A 23,469-nucleotide genomic window follows, 5' to 3' on the forward strand; every position below is an offset into this window, starting at 1 on the left:
CACAGAAGTAATTTAAAACCAGGTGGCTGCATGCAATCCTTACAAAGACTGAAAGGTTTGAACAAAATCATATGAAAGAAAAAAAAAATAAAAAAAAAATAAAAGGTCTCAAAGCTGCATTCATATACTAACATGTTTTGGCACTGTGAAGAAGGTAACAGGCTCAATTCCTAACATCTGAAAATATAGCCTAGATTTTCTAAAAAATATTAGTTTGATTTAGATACCACAATGTGGTAAGGAGAACAGGAAATACATGACAGTGTCTCCCTACTTTTATTTGTATTACAAAATAGCACCATATTCTGCATCAAGAGCCAAGTATGCCATTTTACAGATTGTGAAACCCGATTTAAAAGGGCATGAAAAAGCATAATCATGTAAACCATAGAAAAATTCTAGGCAGTGACATGGTTACTAATCTGGTATGCCTCAGCAGATGCAATCTTCTGGACTATGAGATTTTCATCTATACAATTAAATATGTACAATTTTACATTAATACATTCCACTTTAGGCCCATCTGTCAGACAGAATTCTAAACATGATATTATAAATAAATTTGACTATACCAAGTTCTGAAAGAGCATTAAGAATAAATAAAAAAGCAGCTTAAGACTCAAAACGAAACAAAAGCAATACAAAGAAAGATAAGCCCACCATGTGCAAAGTAATAGCAAAAAGGGCTGCCAGGAGTGTTATTTACAAATAGTGCATTTGGCATCAAATTCGACTTAGGGCCTTTTCACACCATTTCAATGTGGTAACATGCACAATAAAACGCATTATGTGCAATGATACAATGCCATTTATTCTGAATAGCATCCCTATACGTCTGTTATGGTGTGTTTGGAAGCCCTTTCAACTGAATGGGATGACCAAACACCAACATGCAAACCAACAAATTTAAACATATGTTTAATGCATTGCAGTGGACTGGACGAGTGTGAACAGACCTTAGTCATCGCAACCAGTCAATGGTTCTTATGTAACTAGTACATAGTATTATCTGGTTTGTAAACAAATTTACAAGTAAATGCAATATATGTAAATAAGGTCGGCCCATACATGAATCAAAGTTCAGCCAGTTCAGCAGGAATTCAGGCTTAATTTCAATCTGTCTATGGGGCCAGTGATTGTACAGAAGTCTATCTACCAATCGACTGCTATACAACCAGCCTGCCAGATAAATGCTGCTCGATCTACCGCTATAGCCACCAATGCCGATCACTGTATTCTGAACATAAATTGCTCAGCCGGAGGGATTTCCCCATCCACCTTGAATGTGTGGATGGGGAAATCGGGCCAGTTTCTTTCATTCAACACACTGGTTGAAAAAAAAAAACTGAATCAACTATTGGCTGCTTAATACCCTGGAGGGATTTATAAGCAGTGTGCAATAACTCATAGAAACCAAAACAGTAGCTTCTGAGGAGCAGGGGTGCTGAATATAATCGTTGCATCGATGCAATGCGATTCGGGGGTCCCCGATGCGGCATCGATGCATGTGACCCCATTAATCGATGTCGGGTGATGTCATCCCAACTTTTCCCCGCCCCCCCCCCCCCCCCCGGGAGAGCGCTCCGAGCGTCTGTAATAAAATACCAGTTTTGCAATACATGTCGTTATAATCCATTAAGTGGCCGCTGCTGCATGTGCTTTTTAAAATATACAGTGTTTCATACCTGCATTTCTGTCTGTATACACTGTATATTCCTCTCATGTTACTGTTCGCTCCGGCCTGCCTCTCACCTATCCAGTCTCTCCTGACATCAGCCCCGCCCGCCTCTCTTCTGATCGGATAGCTAGCTACAGTACAGTCGGTGGGCGAGGCTGAGAACTCCCACTGATGTCAGGAAAGAGGAGAACGAGAGATGAGAGGCGGGCCGGACAGAGTCACATGTGCGGAATATACAGAGCATGCACAGACAGAAATGCAGGTATGAAAAACTGTATATTTTAAAAAGCACCTGCAGCAGTGGCCACTTAATGGATTATAACGGCATGTATTCCAAAACGGGTATTCTAACAGCAGTATGATTTCATGGCCTCCACATGTTCTGTGTTAAAATTTCCCTGAACTCCCAAGTTTGCACATTCCATTGTGTTAACTCCTAGTGTGCTGGAATGTGCAAACTTGGAAGCACAGGGAAATTTCAACACAGAGACAGTACATGGAACTTCACAGGGCTGTTTGCTGTGGATTCCAATCCCTCCTAACCTCCCACCAGCCACATGCCTATATTCCTGTACCTTGTAGTGCACCGTATTAGTGCACTTCTTAAAGCAGAGTTTTATTAAACCGACACTTACCTGTCCCACAGTCCAGCGATGCAGCCGCACAGAGCCCCATACCTTTCCCCGCTCCTCTCCTCAACGCTGTCATATTTACTGTGGGCACCTGGCCATGATAGCTTACGGCTTCATGGCCAGGCACGCACTGTGATCTGCCATTAGCCAGCCAATCTTCTGGGACCTGTGTTGTGTCCCAGAAGATCTCTGGCAGGGAGGGGCCACCTAGGGCGAGATGAGGAGTCACCTAGGCGGCCAGGACAGGAAGTCCCACTAAAAAGGACACCCCCCAAAAAAATGGCATGCCAAATATGGCATGTCAGGGGGCGGGGAGTGCTTAAAGCAGAAGTTCCACTTTTGGGTGGAACTCCACTTTAAGGGAGTGAGGTTATTTTTATTTAAAAGCTCAGTAAATTTTTTGTTTTATTAAAAGTCAGCTGCTACAAAAAAAGTGTATCTTCTGACTTTTAATAAAAAGACACTCACCTGTCCCACAATCCATCGACGTGGCCACCCAAACCCTCTATTCTGTCCACGGCGCTGGCAATACTACTGTGGGCATCCGGCTGTGACAGCTTGCAGCGTCACAGCCAGGTGCGCATGTCTCACTGCGCTGTCCTGCATAGCCGGGCAATCTTCTGGAACCTGTGATGTGTCTCAGAAGATTGCAGGGAGGAAGGGCCGCCTAGGCGGACCAAGCGGAAGTGAGAGCTCGTCGGTAATCGTGATGCATCGCGGAATCGATTCGAATCGTGAGACCAGTGAAGATGCACACCCCTACTAAGGAGTCAGCTTTTGTGCTAAAGTTACTGTGAATTATTGCACAGAGCTGTTCTTTGTACCCTGTTATTAGGTCCTTAATTTTAAACACATTGTGGAGCAGCCGCTACTTTATTTATGGGTCAGAATTTCATTTGCAGATAGGTGGAGAGAAGCAAGTCAGGGGGGCAAAAATCGCTGTTTCTGTTCACCACACGCATCTGACGTTTGCCTTGGAAGTCGGAACCTAGAATAAGAAAAATTAGAAGGAGAATGGAGATGAGGATGATGGTACTGACAACATTTATTGTCTTCTAAAATTACAAGTGTCACAAATACTGTTTACAAAATCATTTGAACATTAGCTGTACAAGCAAACATGCTACTCAAAATTATATTTGTTCATATTTAAAGAGTAACCCACTTTTGTTGAGGAAAAAAAAAATCCCCTCTGGGTGATCCATGTACATTACAAGGTTTTTAACAAACTTTGATGCACATTCCAACCTTATTTTATTCTGAAGAAATCACTGTGTGTTTGTCTGTGTTTATGTGGCAAGTCAATCTGTATGAGAGCGGTTTCAGCTGCTGCACCTGCAGGGCTCCAATGAGGGTAATTGCAGGGTCTGCATCCCTTTAGTCGTGATTTCCTATTAGGCGTATCTCACCAAAAATTCTATTTTTGTTGCAGGGGGATGCCTGAAATCTGACTTGTATTCTAGTGTAGAAAATCAGTGAGTCAATCACACAAGCAGGAAATTATGTTACTGGGGGGCCTTCTGTACACATTCTGGGTGCAGAACTCCTCCAGATAGCCACATTGCATATTATAGAAAATTAGAGAGCTGCAAATTAAAAAAGGAAAGGTGAATTTTAATAGCATTCAATTACAACAGGGATTGAGTCGCAATTGTATATGCTATATTATTTTTTTATTTTCAATTGTTTTTCCCAACGAAAAGTGGAGTTCCTGTTTAAAGCTGAACTTCAAGCATGTATAAAAGATCACCATTTAATTTATGTATTCATATTACAATATTTTATTCTTAAAATGCAGGAGGGTATAAAAAAAAAAAAAAAAAAAAAAAAAAAAAAAAGAAGACTGTGAGCCAATCGCCATTTGGCACACAAGAAGTCTTATGCGGTCATGTTAAACTGCCACCTACATGAAAATTTAACACTGGCAAACTGTAAGGCCAGTCCAGGATAACCCCTCCTACTCTCCCAGCATGCCTCAGTTTTGTGGCAAAGCAGTACAAAGACCATGTTTATAAACACAGAAGTGTGGGACTGGGACCTATGTTCCTCAATAGATCCCAAGAAAAGGATTTTACAGGAAGTACAAAAGCCTGTCATCTTTCTTGTTCATTGAGGGACAGAAAGGGGGTTATTTACTAAAGGCAAATCCACTTTGCACTACAAGTGCAAAGTGCACTTGAAATTGTACTGAAAGTGCACTTGGAAGTGCAGTTGCTGTAGATTCGAGGGGGACATGCAAGAAAAAAAAAAAAAAAAACACAACAGCATTTTAGCTTGCACATGATTGGATAATAAAATCAGCAGAGCTTCCCCTCATTTCAGATCTACCCCTCAGATTCACAGCGACTGCACCTCCAAGTGCACTTGCAGTGCAGTTTCAAGTGCAAAATGGATTTGCTTTTCATAAATAACCCCCAGTGTCATTCATGTTACTGTTGGATGTCCAAATGCAGCCCAACTGAAGGGGTGGGCAACAACAAATCCGTAACAGGCCCACAAAAACATAAGAACCCTCTAAGAAGTAGACTTTCAAGCCTTTCAACATAGTGGAAATCACGTATTCAGAAATACCTCTGTCCCTTACAAACTGAGCTTCAATGGCTATGCCATTAAATCCAGACTGTAAAGCAGGGTGGTAAGACAATCGTTGAGACAGACGATCTGGATGATGTTGAAGAGCCCTCAGAGCATCTGCCACCAGCCTTTTGAGGTCGGAATACCACATCCAGGAGGACCAGTCTGGAGCAGCATTAGACAAATTAATTTTAGGGGGGAAATGGCATATCCGGTTAAGGACCAGCTCCTGTACATATACGCTGGCAGAATGGCACCAACAGGCAGATCAACATATATTTCCGTCAGTTTGAATTTGCGGCGCGCGCTTGCCGCAAGATCAATGACTGTGCCCGCGGACTCGATGTCCGCCGGTGTCCCGCGGTCAGGTCACAGAGCTGAAGAACAGGGAGATTCCAGTGTAAATAGAGTCTCCCCGGCGGGATGTAGTCTCAAGGGAGGGGAGCGAGCACACTGACTAACCTCCGCCAGAACGGCTCTGATGATGGGGAGAAACTTACTGAGGAACAGGAAGTGAGAAATTCAGACAAAGAAAAAAAAACATTTAGAGGGGAAATCAAAAGGAAAAAGGTAAGTGAACCAACAATGCACTAGCTTAAAGGAACCTATTTAAAAAATAAAAATACATTTTACAACCCCTTTAAGACTAAGCTCTGAGTGGTTGAATGTTAGCAACCAGTTTAAAATATTTACACTATAAAAAGTTAGTGCATCCCAGTAACAGTCAGATATACAGGGATGACCCTGTCTACCCTGTCTTACCTGTCCATGACACTGGATCATATACAGAGTCCAGGCTTTGCTCATCATGGTGGGAATACACTCGAAGAGCACCTCAGAGTCTGGATTCCATAGGGATTGACCACAACCCTAGACCTGTATAGCATCCTGCAGTTAACTACATGTGTTGCATCAAGTGTTAAGGTGAATGCCCATGCAGGATCCAGTGCCTGCAGCAACATTACAGGCCAGCCCACATTGTGCAGTCTGGGTATGGCTTCAAAGGTTTTACCAAGGTTGCGCTCATTTGGATGCACTTCTTCTATTGTGGTATTAGAAGACCGTGAAGGAGTTAACTGAATAATCCTAAAATAATAAAATTAAGTGAAGAATGATTTCTCTGTAAGAGAGAGATGATCCATGACCTTAGGATACTAGAAAAAAAAAAAAAAAACACGACTCGGTAAAAAGCTTACATTGTCCAATCCCATGAGGGTACAAGCCTATAACTCAATGTCTATGACTACTTAGCCTGTATCCTGTATGATGGTTAAAGGAGTTGTAAAGGCAGAAGGTTTATTATCTTAATGTGTTGTCTTCCTGAGCTCCTTTTCTCTCCAACAATGTCCACGATCCCCTCAGCCATCCAGTAGACTCCTCCTGGTTGGCTGAGACAGAGCAGCTGCGCCATTGGCTCCTGCAGCTGTCAAAGTCAATCAGCCAATTAGGAGAGAGAGGGGGCGGGGCCAGGTCGTGGCTCTGTGTCTGAATAGATACACGGAGCTCTGACTCAGCTTGGGTGCACTCCTGTAGCAGGCTGCTGGCTGAGGCGCTAGGAGCAGCAAAGAAAGACACAAACAGAGGAGGATCTGGGCTGCCTTTACAAATCACTTTAAAATGTTACTGAGCAGAGCTGAAGAAAATATGTCAATATTCCTTGGGACAGTAGTGAGGCATCCTGGGATTAGGAGGAGATATCATGGGCTGCCCTAGTTTTTTTTTTTTCAGTGTCCAAACCTCCTGTAGGTGGCAGTATAACCTGACAATATAAGACTTCTTGTATCTCTTAATAGACAGGAAAGAAAGAAGGTTTTGTTTTACTAAAGCAAATAAAATCATTAGCTGCCTTTATAACGATGAAGAACTGACGTGCTGTATAATCAGCTGTGTTAAAAATTAAACACACACACTTTGATTACCGTATTTATTGGTGTATACCGCGCACTTTTTTCCCCCCTAAAATCAAGGAAAAATCATCGCCGACATATACCGAGCGCAGTACACTCGGGCACACTCGGCCAGGCTCGGCTCCCCTCGCGGTCACGCCCTGTGCCGCCTCCTAGCCTTTATGCGAGAGGAGCCGAGCGTGCCCGAGTGTACTGCGCTCGGTATATGTCGGCGGCATTCAAACAGCGCGGGAATCGACTCAGAAACAGCGCGGGAGAAGCGGGGAAGACACCACCAGGGCTGCAGACGGACGCCGGACCGGACAAGGCCGCCGGGCAAGACACCGACGAGGGGCATTTAAACTAAGTATTTTGTTTTTTTCCTGAAATTTCCCTTCCAGGTTGGGGGTGTGCGCTATACGCCGGGGCGCGCTATATGAAGATAAATACGGTAAGTGACTGCAAAAGTAGTTAACACTTAAACAGAACTGTGCTTCATCTTCAACGTTTATCCAAGAGTTATTCAATATTTCCATGTAGCAAAGAAAGAAGCTAAAATGATATAGTAAAAGACAGAGACAGACAAACATCTATAGTTTTATATATATACATATATACTTGAAAAAGCTAAAAAAAAAAAAAAAAAAAAAAAGCCCTCCAAGCACTTCAACAATCCATATTATATACAACAGACCTTCCTGCACTGCCCCATCCCAATACAAATCCCATAATTCTTACTAGCAGAGGCCAGATCCATGTACTGACACACAGCGTGCAGCAGGAGGCGCTGGTAACTGTGAGAAAACCAGATGAAATTATATATTTGAAATGTACAGGTTATCTACAATTTATGACCAGTTTAATTATTGAATGGCATTTAACAGGATAACAATTATGAAAAAAAAAAAAAAAAAACAAAGAAAAAAGGAAAAAATATTTTATATACATTGAAACCAGTTTCCTATTTCACAGAGCATACATTTCATATACATTTGAATGTGTGTGTGTGTGTGTGATAAATATCTTTGATAAAAAGGAAAGAAGCAAACTCAAAAAAAAAAAAAAAAAAAAAGGAAAAGGTGAATGTGCAACTAAATTGCAGAAATTCAGACAATTTAGATTGTATATATAAAATCATAATCGCAAAAAGCCTGACTCTGCTTTTTCCCCTTTAACCACTTAAGGACCGGAATAATTTTCCCCCTTAACCGCTTAAGGACCGCTCACTGTATATATACGTAATTTTTTTAAAGATGGATTTCTCTGTAACGGCTGCTGCCACAACCGAGATATCCATCTTTCCTGTGAGCGGTCCTTTAAAACGATGGTCTTCGCGGCAGATTCGCCGCAAGATCACCGTTATCGGCGGCGGGAGAGGCCCCCCCCCCACCGCTTACCGGAGCCATCGGCAGCAGCGGAGGCGATCGGGTCCTGTCTCCTGCTCGGCTGGGATACGAGTGAGGGCAAGATGGTCCCCACCCGTCTCCATAGCAGGGCGGAAGCGACGTCTTTTTGACCCCAGATCTCATATTTAAGAGAACCTGTCATGTTTTTTTCTATTACAAGGGTTTACATTCCTTGTAATAGGAATAAAAGTGACCCATTTTTTTTTTTTGTGTAAAAATTTATAATATAAATTAAAAAAAATAAGAAAAAAAAAAAAACTAGCTCGCGCGCAGAAGCGAACGCATACGTGAGTAGCGCCTGCATATGAAAACGGTGTTCAAACCACACAAGTGAGGTATCACCGCGATCGTTCGTTGGAGCGAGAGCAATAATTCTAGCCCTAAACCTCCTCTGTAGCTCAAAAGATGCAACCTATAGAATTTTTAAACGTCGCCTATGGAGATTTTTAAGGGTAAATGTTTGAGGCCATTCCACGAGCGGGCGCAATTTTGAAGCGTGACATGTTGGGTATCATTTTACTCGCCGTAACATTATCTTTCACAATTTAAAAAAAAAATTGGGCTAACTTTACTGTTGTCATATTTTTTTATTAAAAAAAGTGAATTTTTTACCAAATTTTTTCCCAAAGGTGTGACAAAAAGTATTGCAATGACAGCCATTTTATTCTCTAGGGTGTTAGAAATATATATATATATATATATATATATATATATATATATATATATATATATATATATATAATGTTTTGGGGTTTTAAGTAATTTTCTAGCAAAAAAAACGGTTTTAATCTGGTAAGCAAAGCACCAAGTCTGAAAAACAGGCAAGGTCCTTAAGTGGTTAATATCCAGGCCATTTTTTACAGCACTGCGTTGATTTAACTGACAATTGCGCAGTTGTGCGACGCTGTACCCAAACAAAATTGACATATTTTTTTCTCACAAATATAGCTTTCTTTTGGTGGTATTCAATCACCTCTGCAGGTTTCACTTTTTGCTATAATAGATAAAAAAAAAAATATATATAAAAAAAACAGATGTATTCATCAGTTTAGGCCGATATATTTTCTTCTACATATTTTTGGTAAAAAAAAAACAAAAAAAAAACACGCAATAGGCGTATATTGATTGGTTTGTGCAAAAGTTGTCGCATCTACAAAACTATGGTATAGATTTAGGGACTTATTCTTTTCATTGTTTTTACTGGTAATGGCGGTGATCTGTGATTTCTAGCGGAACTGCGACACTGCGGCAGACAAATCTGACCCAAATGACACTTTTTGAGGACCAGTGAAATGATTACATCGATCAGTGCTATAAAAATGCACTGATCAATGTAAAAATGACACTGGCAGGGAAGGGGTTAACACTAGGGGCGATCAAGAGGTTAACTGTGTTCCCTAGGTGTGTACTAACTGTAGGGGGGGATGGGCTGCCAGGGACATGACAGAGATCACTGGGAACAGTAGATCTCCATCATGTCATCTGTCAGAATCAGTGGCGGCCCGTCCATAGGGGGCGCATGGGCGCCGCCCCCCCTCTCCCCAAAGCCAGTAAAAAAAAAAAAAAAAAAAAAATGAAAAAAAAAAATTTTTTTTTTGGGCCCTTTAAGAAAAAAAAAAGGTCCTTTAAGACGGTGCATGTTCAGGGTGAGCGCCGGTGATGTGAAATTTCCTCGGACTTGTGAAAAAATCGGACCGCGTCACTTCCGGTGCTCGTACGTCAGAGCACAGCTGATCGCGGGTCCACGGCGCATGCGCAGCGCATGCGCAGATGTTTTTTTGGGTCCGTGAATATCATAGACTGGGGTAGGCGGGCAGAGGCGGATAAAGCACAATTCAGAGACTCGGGTGGGCGGGGCGGAGGCGGTGCAAGAGTTTTAATGACATTATCGGCAGCACCGCCTCCAGCCCCGTCCCTAAGCAGAGCTTCTTGAGGTCCGTGAAAAATATAGATCTGGGTGGGCGGGCGGAGGCGGAGCAACATTCTCAATTACATTGCCGCCAGCACCGCCTCCAGCCCCGTCCCTTTACACACAGTAGCCTGCTTCTTCCCATACTATTTTGGTCCGAGAATTTCACAGACTCGGGTAGGCGGGACGGAGGCGGAGCAACAGTTTTCATGCCCAATATTAAAGTCTGTCAAGAAAATGTCTATTTAGGTGGAGATCTTCTGAATACCCGACCAACAAACACATTTCCATTTTATTACTCATTTTAATGGGAAAGTTTAAAGTGCCAAAAAGTAAAGTTCCGCTCTTCTGTATTTTTTTAGGCTCCATGTACACGGGACCATCCTCCCAGCTGCAGGAATCACCCCCCCCCCCCCCACCGCCATCCTCCCGGCTGCAGGAATCACCCCCCCACCGCCATGATTCCTGCAGCCGGGAGGATGGCGGTGGGGGGGGGGGTGATCCCTGCAGCCGGGAGGATGGCGGTGGGGGGGGGGTGATTCCTGCAGCTGGGGGGATGGCGGGGGGGGGGGGGGTGATTCCTGCAGCCGGGAGGATGGCGGTGGGGGGGGGTGATCCCTGCAGCCGGGAGGATGGCGGTGGGGGGGGGGTGATTCCTGCAGCCGGGAGGATGGCGGTGGGGGGGGGGGGTGATCCCTGCAGCCGGGAGGATGGCGGTGGGGGGGGGGGTGATTCCTGCAGCCGGGAGGATGGCGGTGGGGGGGGGGTGATCCCTGCAGCCGGGAGGATGGCGGTGGGGGGGGGGGGTGATTCCTGCAGCCGGGAGGATGGCGGTGGGGGGGGGTGATCCCTGCAGCCGGGAGGATGGCGGTGGGGGGGGGTGATTCCTGCAGCCGGGAGGATGGCGGTGGGGGGGGGGGTGATTCCTGCAGCTGGGAGGATGTTGGGGGGGGGGGGGGTTGATCCCTGCAGCCGGGAGGATGGCGGTGGGGGGGGGTGATTCCTGCAGCCGGGAGGATGGCGGTGGGGGGGGGGGTGATTCCTGCAGCCGGGAGGATGGCGGTGGGGGTGATTCCTGCAGCCGGGAGGATGGCGGTGGGGGGGGGGTGATTCCTGCAGCTGGGAGGATGTTGGGGGGGGGGGGTTGATCCCTGCAGCCGGGAGGATGGCGGTGGGGGGGGGGTGATCCTGCAGCCGGGAGGATGGCGGGGGGGGGTGATCCCTGCAGCCGGGAGGATGGCGGTGGGGGGGGGGTGATTCCTGCAGCCGGGAGGATGGCGGTGGGGGGGGGGTGATTCCTGCAGCTGGGAGGATGGCGGTGGGGGGGGGGGGGGTGATCCCTGCAGCCGGGAGGATGGCGGTGGGGGGGGGGTGATTCCTGCAGCCGGGAGGATGGCGGTGGGGGGGGGGTGATTCCTGCAGCCGGGAGGATGGCGGTGGGGGGGGGGGGGGTGATTCCTGCAGCCGGGAGGATGGCGGTGGGGGGGGGGTGATTCCTGCAGCCGGGAGGATGGCGGTGGGGGGGGGGGGGTGATTCCTGCAGCCGGGAGGATGGCGGTGGGGGGGGGGGGGGGTGATTCCTGCAGCTGGGAGGATGGTCCCGTGTACATGGAGCCTAAAAAAATACAGAAGAGCGGAACTTTACTTTTTGGCACTTTAAACTTTCCCATTAAAATGAGTAATAAAATGGAAATGTGTTTGTTGGTCGGGTATTCAGAAGATCTCCACCTAAATAGACATTTTCTTGACAGACTTTAATATTGGGCATGAAAACTGTTGCTCCGCCTCCGTCCCGCCTACCCGAGTCTGTGAAATTCTCGGACCAAAATAGTATGGGAAGAAGCAGGCTACTGTGTGTAAAGGGACGGGGCTGGAGGCGGTGCTGGCGGCAATGTAATTGAGAATGTTGCTCCGCCTCCGCCCGCCCACCCAGATCTATATTTTTCACGGACCTCAAGAAGCTCTGCTTAGGGACGGGGCTGGAGGCGGTGCTGCCGATAATGTCATTAAAACTCTTGCACCGCCTCCGCCCCGCCCACCCGAGTCTCTGAATTGTGCTTTATCCGCCTCTGCCCGCCTACCCCAGTCTATGATATTCACGGACCCAAAAAAAACATCTGCGCATGCGCCGTGGACCCGCGATCAGCTGTGCTCTGACGTACGAGCACCGGAAGTGACGCGGGTCCAATTTTTTCACAAGTCCGAGGAAATTTCACATCACCGGTCAAAGACTCAGAGCACTGCTATAGCATCATTGAAGCGTCATGCCAATGCAGCAGGCAAGACGCTTCATTTGCAGTTTTTTTTTAAGCTCTGTGGCTATGTGCTGTGCGCCATGAGCCAATCACTCTCCAGTGTCTCCACTCTCCTCTCTAATTGGGTCCTGCTGCTTCCTCACTGCAGAAGGAAATGGGCGGTGCTTTCCCCAGGGCAGTGTTACTTCGCTTTTGACTCCAGGAGGACTCTAAGGTAAGAAACTTTATTAAAAACACTTTATTTGTCTCATTGTCTGTCCTGTCCAGTGTCCCTGTCCACCCCATCATGTCCAGCACCTTGTGCTGTATGCTCAGCCTGTACTGTGATCGGACTGAGAGAGGACAGGAGGGAGGGGGAGGGTGCCGTGCTTCACATCTCCTGTCTGTGTGTGAGGGCTTAGAGTGCCTGCGTCCTGCAGCTGTGCTTTACAAATCTCTTATCTCTGTCTGCCTATCTAATCTATCTGACTGTCCTGCCTGTCCCCTCTCTCTCTCTCTCTCTCTCTGTCTCTCTGTCTGTCTATCTGTTTAATTATCTATCTATCTATCTATCTATCTATCTATCTATCTATCTATCTATCTCTCTATCCATAGCTCTATGTCTCTATCTATCTATGTCTCTATCTATCTATCTATCTATCTATCTATCTATCTCTCTCTCTCTCTCTCTATAGATCTATCTCTCTCTCTCTCTATCTATCTATGTCTCTATCTATCTATGTCTCTATCTATCTATCTATCTATCTATCTATCTATCTATCTATCTATTAGCTACCTCTGTCTAATTATCTATCTATTTATCTATCTAATTATCTGTCTGTCTATCTATATCTATCTGTCTGTTTAATTATCTATCTATCTATCTATCTATCTATCTATAGCTTTCTGCCTAATTATCTATTTATCTATCTAATTATCTATCTATATCTATCTGTCTGTCTGTTTAATTATCTATCTATCTATCTATCTATCTATCTATCTATCTATCTATCTATCTATCTATCTATCTATAGCTCTATGTCTCTATCTATCTATCTATCTATCTATCTATCTATCTATCTATCTATCTATCTATCTATCTATCTATAGCTCTATATCTCTATCTATCTATCTATCTATAGCTCTATCTATCTATCTCTCGATCTATAGATCTATCTCTCTCTATCTATCTATCTCTCTATCCATAGCTCTATGTCTCTATCTATCTATGTCTCTATCTATCTATCTATCTATCTATCTCTCTCTATAGATCTATCTCTCTCTCTCTCTCTCTATAGATCTATCTCTCTCTCTATAGATCTATCTCTCTCTCTCTCTATCTATCTATGTCTCTATCTATCTATGTCTCTATCTATCTATCTATCTATTAGCTACCTCTGTCTAATTATCTATCTATCTATCTATCTAATTATCTGTCTGTCTATCTATATCTATCTGTCTGTTTAATTATCTATCTATCTATCTATCTATCTATCTATCTATCTATCTATAGCTATCTGCCTAATTATCTATTTATCTATCTAATTATCTATCTATATCTATCTGTCTGTCTGTTTAATTATCTATCTATCTATCTATCTATCTATCTATCTATCTATCTATCTATCTATCTATCTATAGCTCTATGTCTCTATCTATCTATCTATCTATCTATCTATCTATCTATCTATCTATAGCTCTATGTCTCTATCTATCTATCTATCTATAGCTCTATATCTCTATGTCTATCTATCTATCTATCTATCTATCTATCTATCTATCTATTTGTCTGTCTATCTAATTATCTATAGCTAGCTGTCTGTCTGATTATCTATCTATCTATCTATCTATCTATCTATATCCATCTAATTATCTATCTATATCTATATATCTGTCTGTTTAATTATCTATCTACAGCTCTATCTATCTATCTATCTATCTATCTATCTATCTATCTATCTATCGCTCTCCCTCTCTCTCTCTCTTTCTCTGTCTCTCTCTATCTGTTTAATTGTCTATCTATCTATCTATCTATCTATCTATCTATCTATCTATCTATCTATCGCTCTCTATCTAATTATCTATCTATATCTGTCTGTCTGATTATCTATCTGTCTGATTATCTATCTATCTATCGATCTATCTAATTATCTATATCTATATGTCTGTCTAATTATCTATCTATCTAATTATCTATAGCTCTATCTCTCTCCCCCTCCCTCCATCTATCTATCTGTTTAATTATCTATTTATCTATAGCTCTATCTAGCTATGTCTCTCTATCTATCTATCTGTCTGTCTGTCTATCTAATTATCTATCTAATTATATATAGCTCTATCTCTCGCTCCCTCCCCCTCCCTCTATCTATCTATCTATCTATCTATCTATCTATAGCTATCTGCCTAATTATCTATTTATCTATCTAATTATCTATCTATATCTATCTATCTATCTATCTATCTATTTGTTTTATTATCTGTCTGTCTATCTATCTATCTGTCTCTCTGTCTGTCTGCAGGTCCCATTGTCGGGGGGGGGGGGGGGGTTGACTGGGGTTTTGTTTGCGCCCCCCCAAAAAAATAGAGCACCAGCCGCCACTGGTCAGAATGGGGATCTGCCTTGCTTACAAAGGCAGAGCCCCATTCTGCCTCTGTACTAGGTGATCGTGGGTCCCCTGCTGACAGAGTCCGCCCAATCCTCGGGCACACTCCCACAGCTGTGCCTGTCGTGCCGACATACAATGATGGCGATTTTGCGCAGGGGAGCCAACCTGCCTTAAGTGGTTAAATATAAAAACAAAGGGATTAACCAGAAACAAGCAGAAACTTTAGACATCAATTAGGGGTCGATCATATATACAATTATTTAACACTGCCAATCATTCAAAATCTTTGAAGCCCGACTGAACTTTTTAAATGAGCTAAATACATTCTAGGATCATCAAAACAAAATGTATGCAAAGTATTGTATAATCAGCAATTTCCTGAGAAGACATGCCTGTGTCCTGCCAGCATGCTGCAGAGTGGGACCCTTGCTCTCTGTGATCTTGTTGCAGAGGTCTGACAATGTCCCCTGCCGAGTCAGAGCTCTCCAATCAGCGTTCTGGCTCTGAATCAGTAGGGAACCATGTCAGACCATTGCAACAAGGCCACTTCTCCACAGAGAGCAAGGGTGTTCCACTGTTGCTACCAGCAGGGGTCAGGCTTTTCTGGTTACAATGTGGGTGCTTTAAGGGCTTATTCACACAGTGCGGTGACTGCCATTTTCCCACACTGGATTAACTCCAGTCACAGCTATGGCTCAAAGAAAAACAATTGTTTTCCATGTGCCCTGTTCACACTTAAAAAGGAAACTGGCAATTGTTTTTACATTTAGCGGGGAACCCCACTGACAGCTGATAAGTCATCAGTTGTTAAGATGCCAGCGAGTGTCGGCTCCTAACAACCAATGCAAAATTGGACCGTTCATCCGTTGACATCCATTTAGGTCTGCTTTCGTTTTTTTTTAAACGGAGGAAAAATAGGGCTTTCGTTTAAAAAAAAAAAAATGGATGTTAGCCCTGGTTCACACTGGGTACGATTTGGAACGATTTGAGATGCGATTTGACATGTCAAATCGCATCTCAAATCGGCGGCAATTGTCAGCAATGGCACTGTCCTAATCAGTGCGACGCCGCATCTGCGATTTCAAAAAGTAGTTCCTGTACTACTTTTTGCGATTTCAGGCCGCGATTTACATTAAATTGCGGCCGAAATCACGGCAAAATCGCAGCCGCGAAATCGTGGTAAAAATCGCAGTTTTACCGCGATTTTGAATTCGCAGCAGTGTGAACCTAGGCTCAACAAAAGGCGTATGTCAGTCGATGATCATCCGCTAACATCCACTTGCCCATAGAAATACATTGGTGTGTAGACAGGAGGAAAAAACGGACATACGGAATGCCTGTGTGAAAGCGGCTTCACTCAATTATATTTTTCATACTTGTCAGATATATTTCTATTGCAAAAAGTCCTAATTCCAAAAAAGAAGATCAAACTATAAAACCGCTAGTAAACAATGAATCGGGGCATGGAAGAGCTTAAAATAGGAATTTTGAATTTGTGCACCATAACTATAGGTAAACATAAGCAAAAAAAAATTTAAAACACAAAAGGCCTGGGTCGACAGGCTTTGGGTTTAGTCAATGGCATCAGTTTGAGATGCTTCCAAGATTATTCAGAATTCTATGGCCGCTGCATGCAACTTGCAGCAAACCTCCTTTTGATCTTCCTACATTAAGCCACATTTACCGCTCAATAGACTCGAATTGGAATGCTAAATAGAATATACTTACTGTAAAAATCTATTTCTTGGAGTTCATTGAGGTACCCAAGAATTCAGACAGTCCAAATATACAGTTGGATTGCAACACAGACAAACTGACCAAGTCGGTATACCTTCAATTTTGTGGAAAAGCAGTACCAAGAAGATAATAGGGGGTGGGACCTATGTCCCTCAAGGAACTCCAAGAAATACATTTTACATTAGGTAAAAAAATTACTATTTGCTTTTATTGAGGGACATGGAATTCAGAGACTGTCAGGGACGTCCAAAAGTACAACAAGGGAGTATTCAAACAACAACAAAACACAGAACAGAACTGGGGACTGCTGCAGAAGCCAAATTGGGACATTAAAGCAGAGCTCCACCCTAAAGGGGAACGCCTGCTGATTGGAACCCTCCCCCCCTCCGGTGTCACATTTGACACCTTTCAGGGGGGATGGGGGGTGAAGATACCCGCACACCCCGGCCACAGTCTGCGGGAGAACTGCAGGCAGGACGTCACCTCCCGTCCTCCCCCCGTTGTGCTCTGGGAACAATCAGCAGGCGCAGCGCAACTCGCACATGCACCGTAGGGAACCGGGCAGTGAAGCCGGAGCGCTTCACTTCCTGGTTCCCTCACTGAGGATAGCGGGGGACAGCGATCGCTCGTCCTCTGCTGCGGACGGCGCTGGACTCCAGGACAGGTAAGTGTGCCGATATTAAAAGTCAGCAGCTGCTAGTCGTGTGGGATTAGTGAACAGCTTAGTCTGTTGTAGTGAACAGCTAATGTCTTAGCAGTCTTGAGGAAGCAAAATAAATCTAGACTGGAGACAGCACAGGTAGATGCTACAGGCTAATTATCAGGTTTCAAAAGTGGTGTATACCATGTCAATAAGAGTCAAGACCGTCTCCAAGTTTGAGAGAAGTAGCAGAAGCTCCTCAGGTGTAGCATGTGTCACTTGCAGTCAGGAGCAGCAGCGGAAAGATGCTTCCCTAATGCTAAATGGTGGGAAAGAGCACAGAGTGCAAAACACTCCACCAGACAGCAGATGATATTTGTGCCCAGTCCTTCAGCGTTAAAGTGGTTGTTGTTGTTGTACTTTACATCATCCTCTCTGTGTAATTATGCAAGGTGCTCCTGTGTCTGTGCTATCTAAAAATAATCAGCTATATACCTGTTTTGCAAGTGCTGATCAGCGATCACACGATCCGCGCCTCTTTCCTTGCTCGGTCTGACAGCCTAAGTGGGCAGGGCCGCGGATCCCCTGCTGTCAGGAGGGGAGGCCCCGCCCACTGCACCGGTTATACGAGAGAAGAGAGAAACGGCGGGTCAAATTATCGTCGACCAGCGCTCGCAAAACACGTATATACAGTGGATGAGAACTTTTTTTTTTTAAATGTCATGTTTCTGAAATGTAAGAAAAAAAAGCCAAAATAAATATTTTCAGAACTTTTTCTCCCTTTAATGTGACCTATGAACTGTACAACTCAATTGAAAAACCAACTGAAACCTTTTACGGAGTGTAATGCCGTGTACACACAATCATTTTTCGGCATGAAAAAAAAAAAAGAAGTTTTTCCAACTTCATCATTAAAACGACGTTGCCCACACACCATCGTTTTTAAAAAATGCTCTAGCTAAGCGCGGTGACGTACAACATGTACGACGGCACTATAAAGGGGGAAGTTCCATGCGGATGACGCCACCCTTGGGGCTGCTTTAGCGGATTCCGCGTTAGTAAAAGACGATTCGTGCTTTTCTGTCTGTTATAGTGTGATGAATGTGCTTACTCCATTATGAACGGTAGTTTTACCAGAACGAGCACTCTCGTCTCATTGTTAAAAACGTCATTAAAAAATGCAGCATATTCGGGGAAAAAAAATTGTCGTTTTTCAGAACCCGAAAAATGATGTGAAGCCCACACACGATCATAAAACAACGTTTTTTTCATAACGAAAAATGATCGTGTGTACGCGGCAAAAGTAGAACTACTATCTTATAACTGGGAATATAGCCGTGTTTAGAATTAAGCAATCATATTCAAACTCATGTTAAATAGAAGTACACACCTGCCATAATTTAAAGTGCCTCTGATTAACCCCAAATAAAGTTCAGCTGTTCTAGTAGGCCTTTCCGGACATTTCACATCCTACAGCAAAAGCCATGGTCAGCAGAGAGCTTCCAAAGCATCAGAGGGATCTTATTGTTAAAAGGTGTCAGGAGAAGGGTACAAAAGAATTTCCAAGATATTAGATATACAATGGAACACAGTAAAGACAGTCATCAAGTGGAGAAAATATGGCACAACAGTGACATTACCAATAACTGGACATCCCGCCAAAAATGATGAAAAGACCAGAAGAAAATTGGTCAGGGCTGCCAAGAGGCCTACAGCAACATTAAAGGAGCTGCAGGAATATCTCGCAAGCACTGGCTGTGTGGTACATGTGATAACAATCTCCCGTATTTGTCATATGTCTGGGCTATGGGGTAGGGTGGCAAGACGGAAGCCTTTTCTTATGGAGAAAAACATCCAAGCCCAGCAACATTTTGCAAAAACACATCTGAAGTCTCCCAAAAGCACGTGGGAAAACGTGTTATGGTCTGATGAAACAAAGGTTGAACATTTTGGCCATGATTCCAAAAGATAGGTTTGGTGCAAAAACAACATTGCACATCGCCAAAAGAACACCATACCCACAGTGAAGTATGGTAGTGGCAGCATCATGCTATGGGGCCGTTTTTTTTCTTCAGCTGAAACAGGGGTCTTAGTCAAGGTAAAGGGAATTATGAACAGTTTCAAATACCAGTTAACATTGGAACAAAACATTAAGGCTTCTGCTAGAAAGCTGAACATGAAGAGGAACGTCATCTTTTAGCATGGCAACGACCCAAAGCATAAATCCAAAATCAACAAAGAAATGGCTTCACCAGAAGAAGATAAAAGTTTTGGAATGACCTAGCCAGAGCCCAGACCTGAATCCGATTGAAAATCTGTGGGGTGATCTGAAGAGGGCTGTGCACAGGAGATGCCCTCGCAATCTGACAAATTTGGAGTGTTTTTGCAAAGAAGAGTGGTCAAATATTGCCAAGTCAAGATGTGCCATGCTGATAACCTCATACCAAAAAAGACTGAGTGCTGTAATAAAATCAAAAGGTGCTTCAACAAAGTATTTTAAGGGTGTGCACGCTTATGCAACCATATTTTTTTATTTTACTTCCCTCCATCTAAGAGATTTCAGTTTGTTGTTCAACTGAGTTGTACAATTTATAAGTCACATTGAAAAGGTGGAAAAAGTTCTGAAATTATTTGTCTAATTTTTTTACATCACAGAAACCTGACATTTTTATATCCACTGTAGCTGCTTATTTTTACACAGCACAAATACAGGAGCACCGTACATTACAAAGAGGATGGTGAAAAAGAGGTTATTAAAAAGTTATTTGAGCAGCATCGGTCACTGATGCAATGCTGACAGACAGGGAGGAGGGGGGGGGGGACAGAGGAGAGCTGCAGATGATGGCGGTACATAAACTGACCACGGTGTCAGGGCTCAGAAGCCATGATACACCATGGTCCGCTTACAGGGGAGGGTATAGCCAGGCATGATCTGGCATTTTTTTTTTTTTAGGGGATACAGGGGGCCAAATTACACAGCACAAGCACTGTGCAACATGCTTTAAAGTGGAAGTAAACCCAGATGAGTTTTACTTCCTCTTTAATCCCCTGCAAAGTAAAAGCATAATGGGCTAGTATGCATCGCATACTAGCCCTTTATGTTACACTTACCTGCAAACGAAGCCTGCAAAGTCTCTACTGGTGGCCGCGTCCATCTTCACCCCTCTTCCTTCCGGGGCCGTGAACTTCCGGCTCTGAGACTGTCCGGAGTCGCGTGGGAGCACAGGCCCTACAGAAACAAGATCGTGCCCTTTCTTTAGTGTGCATGCACCGATGACATTGGCGCAAGTGTATATGGTAACTACCTTGTAAACTGTGCAGGTTTAGGAGATATTTCCAGTACCTACAGGTAAGCCTTATTATAGGCTTACCTGTAGGTAAAAGTGGTGTGTAAGGGTTTACAACCACTTTAAGGGAACACGTTTTTTTTTTTTTTTTTTTGGGGGTTAACAAACGCTTTAACCCTTTTTCCCCATGATAAACCAATGGAAATCTTTCCTGTCCCCCAGCATTCAGAAGGGACTCCAGTGTGGGTGGCAAAGGGTTAAAGACCAGCTAAAATAGTGATGTATTGGAGTCTTGATTAAAAGAAAAAAAAAGTTATTTTTTTTTCTTGGCAAAGCAAGAAACTGCCATCAATCAAAATTCTTTTCTACTTTTATAGGCAGCAGTGTAATCCAACAGTCTCAAAATTCCTGTGTCCCTCAATGAACAAAGTGCATCAGCTCTATAGTTTTATGTTGGAAGGGGCCAATGTTGTTACAAGTTTAACACCATAAATACCCTGACAATATTATAATTACTAAATACACAGAAACAAAGACAGATTTATTTTTAACCTTTTTTGCGGATTTGTTCATTAAATGCCACTAAAAAAGTAGTAAGGGAAATTATAGAATCAGTACCCATTTTCCATCATGGCAGTGTACATGGACTCTGGACTGACTGAGAAGAATGAGAGCATCTCTTTCTCCAAGCATTCAAGGGTACCCTGGAGGAAATGAAAAAAAAAGGCAAGCTGTTACCTAGCAATCTCAGCAACAGCTTCATGACACATTTAAGGGCCTTTGTGTTTTGCTTCTGACAGGAGCCCAAGATCCCCCCCCCCCCCCCAGATGTAATATGAAGCAGTTACATTTTCAATAAGCCCCTATTGAGCAAAATTTTATACTTACCTCCTCTGTGCAGTTGTATTTGCACAGAGTGGCCCGATCCTCCTGGCTCCTCCCCGCATGGAGTGACCCATCGGAAAAGCGCTCTCCTTCGGGTACCTGTGCAGGCACGCTCCATTGTCCTGCTACTGCATCCATAGACACAGAAAGCAGGACTCTGCACCGCTCCCCAGCACCCGTGTCATTGGATTTGATTGACAGCAGCGGAAACCAATGGCTGTGCTGGCATCAATCTATCCAATCAAGAGCTCTTGCACTACAATAGGTTTTTGAAAAACCGGGAGGTACCTTTAAGGTAAGGCAAGACCAAACCCATGAGTGGGTTACATATTATCTTAACAATTATGTAAATGTATATGTGTATACCACAACAGTCCTATGGAATGATTAAGCAGCTCAGATTTCCTGATAGTTGTTTTATACCTGCAAATAACTTTAAAAGGAGGTGGTAACCACTTTAAAATGTCAATTTGGATGGGTAGAGACATGGGTAGCCTCACACAACCCAATCTCCCATCCACATCCAGTGTTCCTGCTGCTTGGTCTGCATGTGACAGGATATAATAAAAATCTCCACATAAAACTATGGGAAATCTTTTGGCACATAAATTGAGCAACTAGAGAACGTTAGATTGCTGGTGACTAGCATGAATATAGAAAATGAGCAAAAACATTTTTTTAATATACAGTACAGACCAAAAGTTTGGACACACCTTCTCATTCAAAGAGTTTTCTTTATTTTCATGACTAAGAAAATTGTAGATTCACACTGAAGGCATCAAAACTATGAATTAACACATGTGGAATTATACATAACAAAAAAGTGTGAAACAACTGAAAATATATATTTCATATTCTAGGTTCTTCAAAGTAGCCACCTTTTGCTTTGATTACTGCTTGGCACACTCTTGGCATCCTCTTGATGAGCTTCAAGAGGTAGTCACCTGGCGCAGCACCCCATCACTCTCCTTCTTGGTCAAATAGCCCTTACACAGCCTGAAGGTGTGTTTGGGGTCATTGTCCTGTTGAAAAATAAATGGATGGTCCAACTAAACGCAAACCGGATGGAATAGCATGCCGCTGCAAGATGCTGTGGTAGCCATGCTGGTTCAGTATGCCTTCAATTTTGAATAAATCCCCAACAGTGTCACCAGCAAAGCACCCCCACACCATCACACCTCCTCCTCCATGCTTTACGGTGGGAACCAGGCATGTAGAGTCCATCCGTTCACCTTTTCTGCGTTGCACAAAGACACGGGGGTTGGAACCAAAGATCTCAAGTTTGGACTCATCAGACCAAAGCACAGATTTCCACTGGTCTAATGTGTGATAGATCTGGATAAAATCCCTATTTTCAAATTAGGCTAATTATTTTTATTGAATCACTTAAATGTTGCCAAATGTTGCTTTTCTTATATTCTTATATATTGTTTTTATATTCATTATCTTAATAAGACATATATGTATGGGTATGTGTTGCAGTGCAGATATTATCCTTACATGAAGTTTTGTCAGATATATTCTTAAAGTATATTTCAACTTGGATGGACGTACAGAGAGAGCTATTAAAATCAAAAAGCAGCTCCATCCCCCTCACTCATTCTGTGTCCCCCCCTTCTATTGCCATTTCTCTTTGCTACACATTCCAAGCCTTTCCTGGAGAGGAAAAACTATGAAAAGGATTTTCAAGAGAAAGTTCTACCATCCCCCTCATCCTGTCTTCCCCTCACCCAAAGGACTGTTTGAATCTTGTAACCAAAGGAATTCTATGTAAAATGGCGAATGAGTCTGAAAAAAAAAAAAGACACGAGAGGACTTTATGTCACATGACAAGAAGGGTGTGTGCAACTAGTCTGGAATGAACTTGTGAAGAGAAACCACCCTTCTATATGAACTGGCCAATGAGGGTTCCCTGCTAAGCACAGGGGGCGTGTAATAAGGGGGCTGGGATGAATGAATTATATGGGTTGACCAATGAGAATGCATTTTGTGATC

At 43.4% G+C, this 23,469-nt stretch overlaps 1 protein-coding gene across 3 annotated transcripts in view; it reads right to left on the reverse strand.

Annotated features, from left to right (window-relative positions):
- Nucleotides 1–2,715: 2,715 nt before the first annotated feature.
- Nucleotides 2,716–23,469, reverse strand: part of R3HDM4 (R3H domain containing 4) — a 78,901-nt gene continuing 58,147 nt past the window's right edge. Inside the window, exons 6-8 of one of the 3 annotated variants that reach the window (XM_040322154.1) lie at nt 21,208–21,293; nt 7,509–7,564; nt 2,716–3,298 (exon numbers count right to left, since the gene is read on the reverse strand). In XM_040322154.1, the coding sequence (XP_040178088.1) occupies nt 3,195–3,298; nt 7,509–7,564; nt 21,208–21,293 (246 nt within the window). In that variant the 3' untranslated portion in view covers nt 2,716–3,194. Of the gene's footprint in view, nt 3,299–7,508; nt 7,565–20,413; nt 20,532–21,207; nt 21,294–23,469 lie in introns of those variants that run through there. The other 2 variants (XM_040322161.1, XM_040322164.1) reach the window with 2 other exon arrangements.

This window comes from Rana temporaria, chromosome 1 (assembly GCF_905171775.1).
Source record: "Rana temporaria chromosome 1, aRanTem1.1, whole genome shotgun sequence".
NCBI classification, from domain to species: Eukaryota; Metazoa; Chordata; class Amphibia; order Anura; family Ranidae; genus Rana; species Rana temporaria.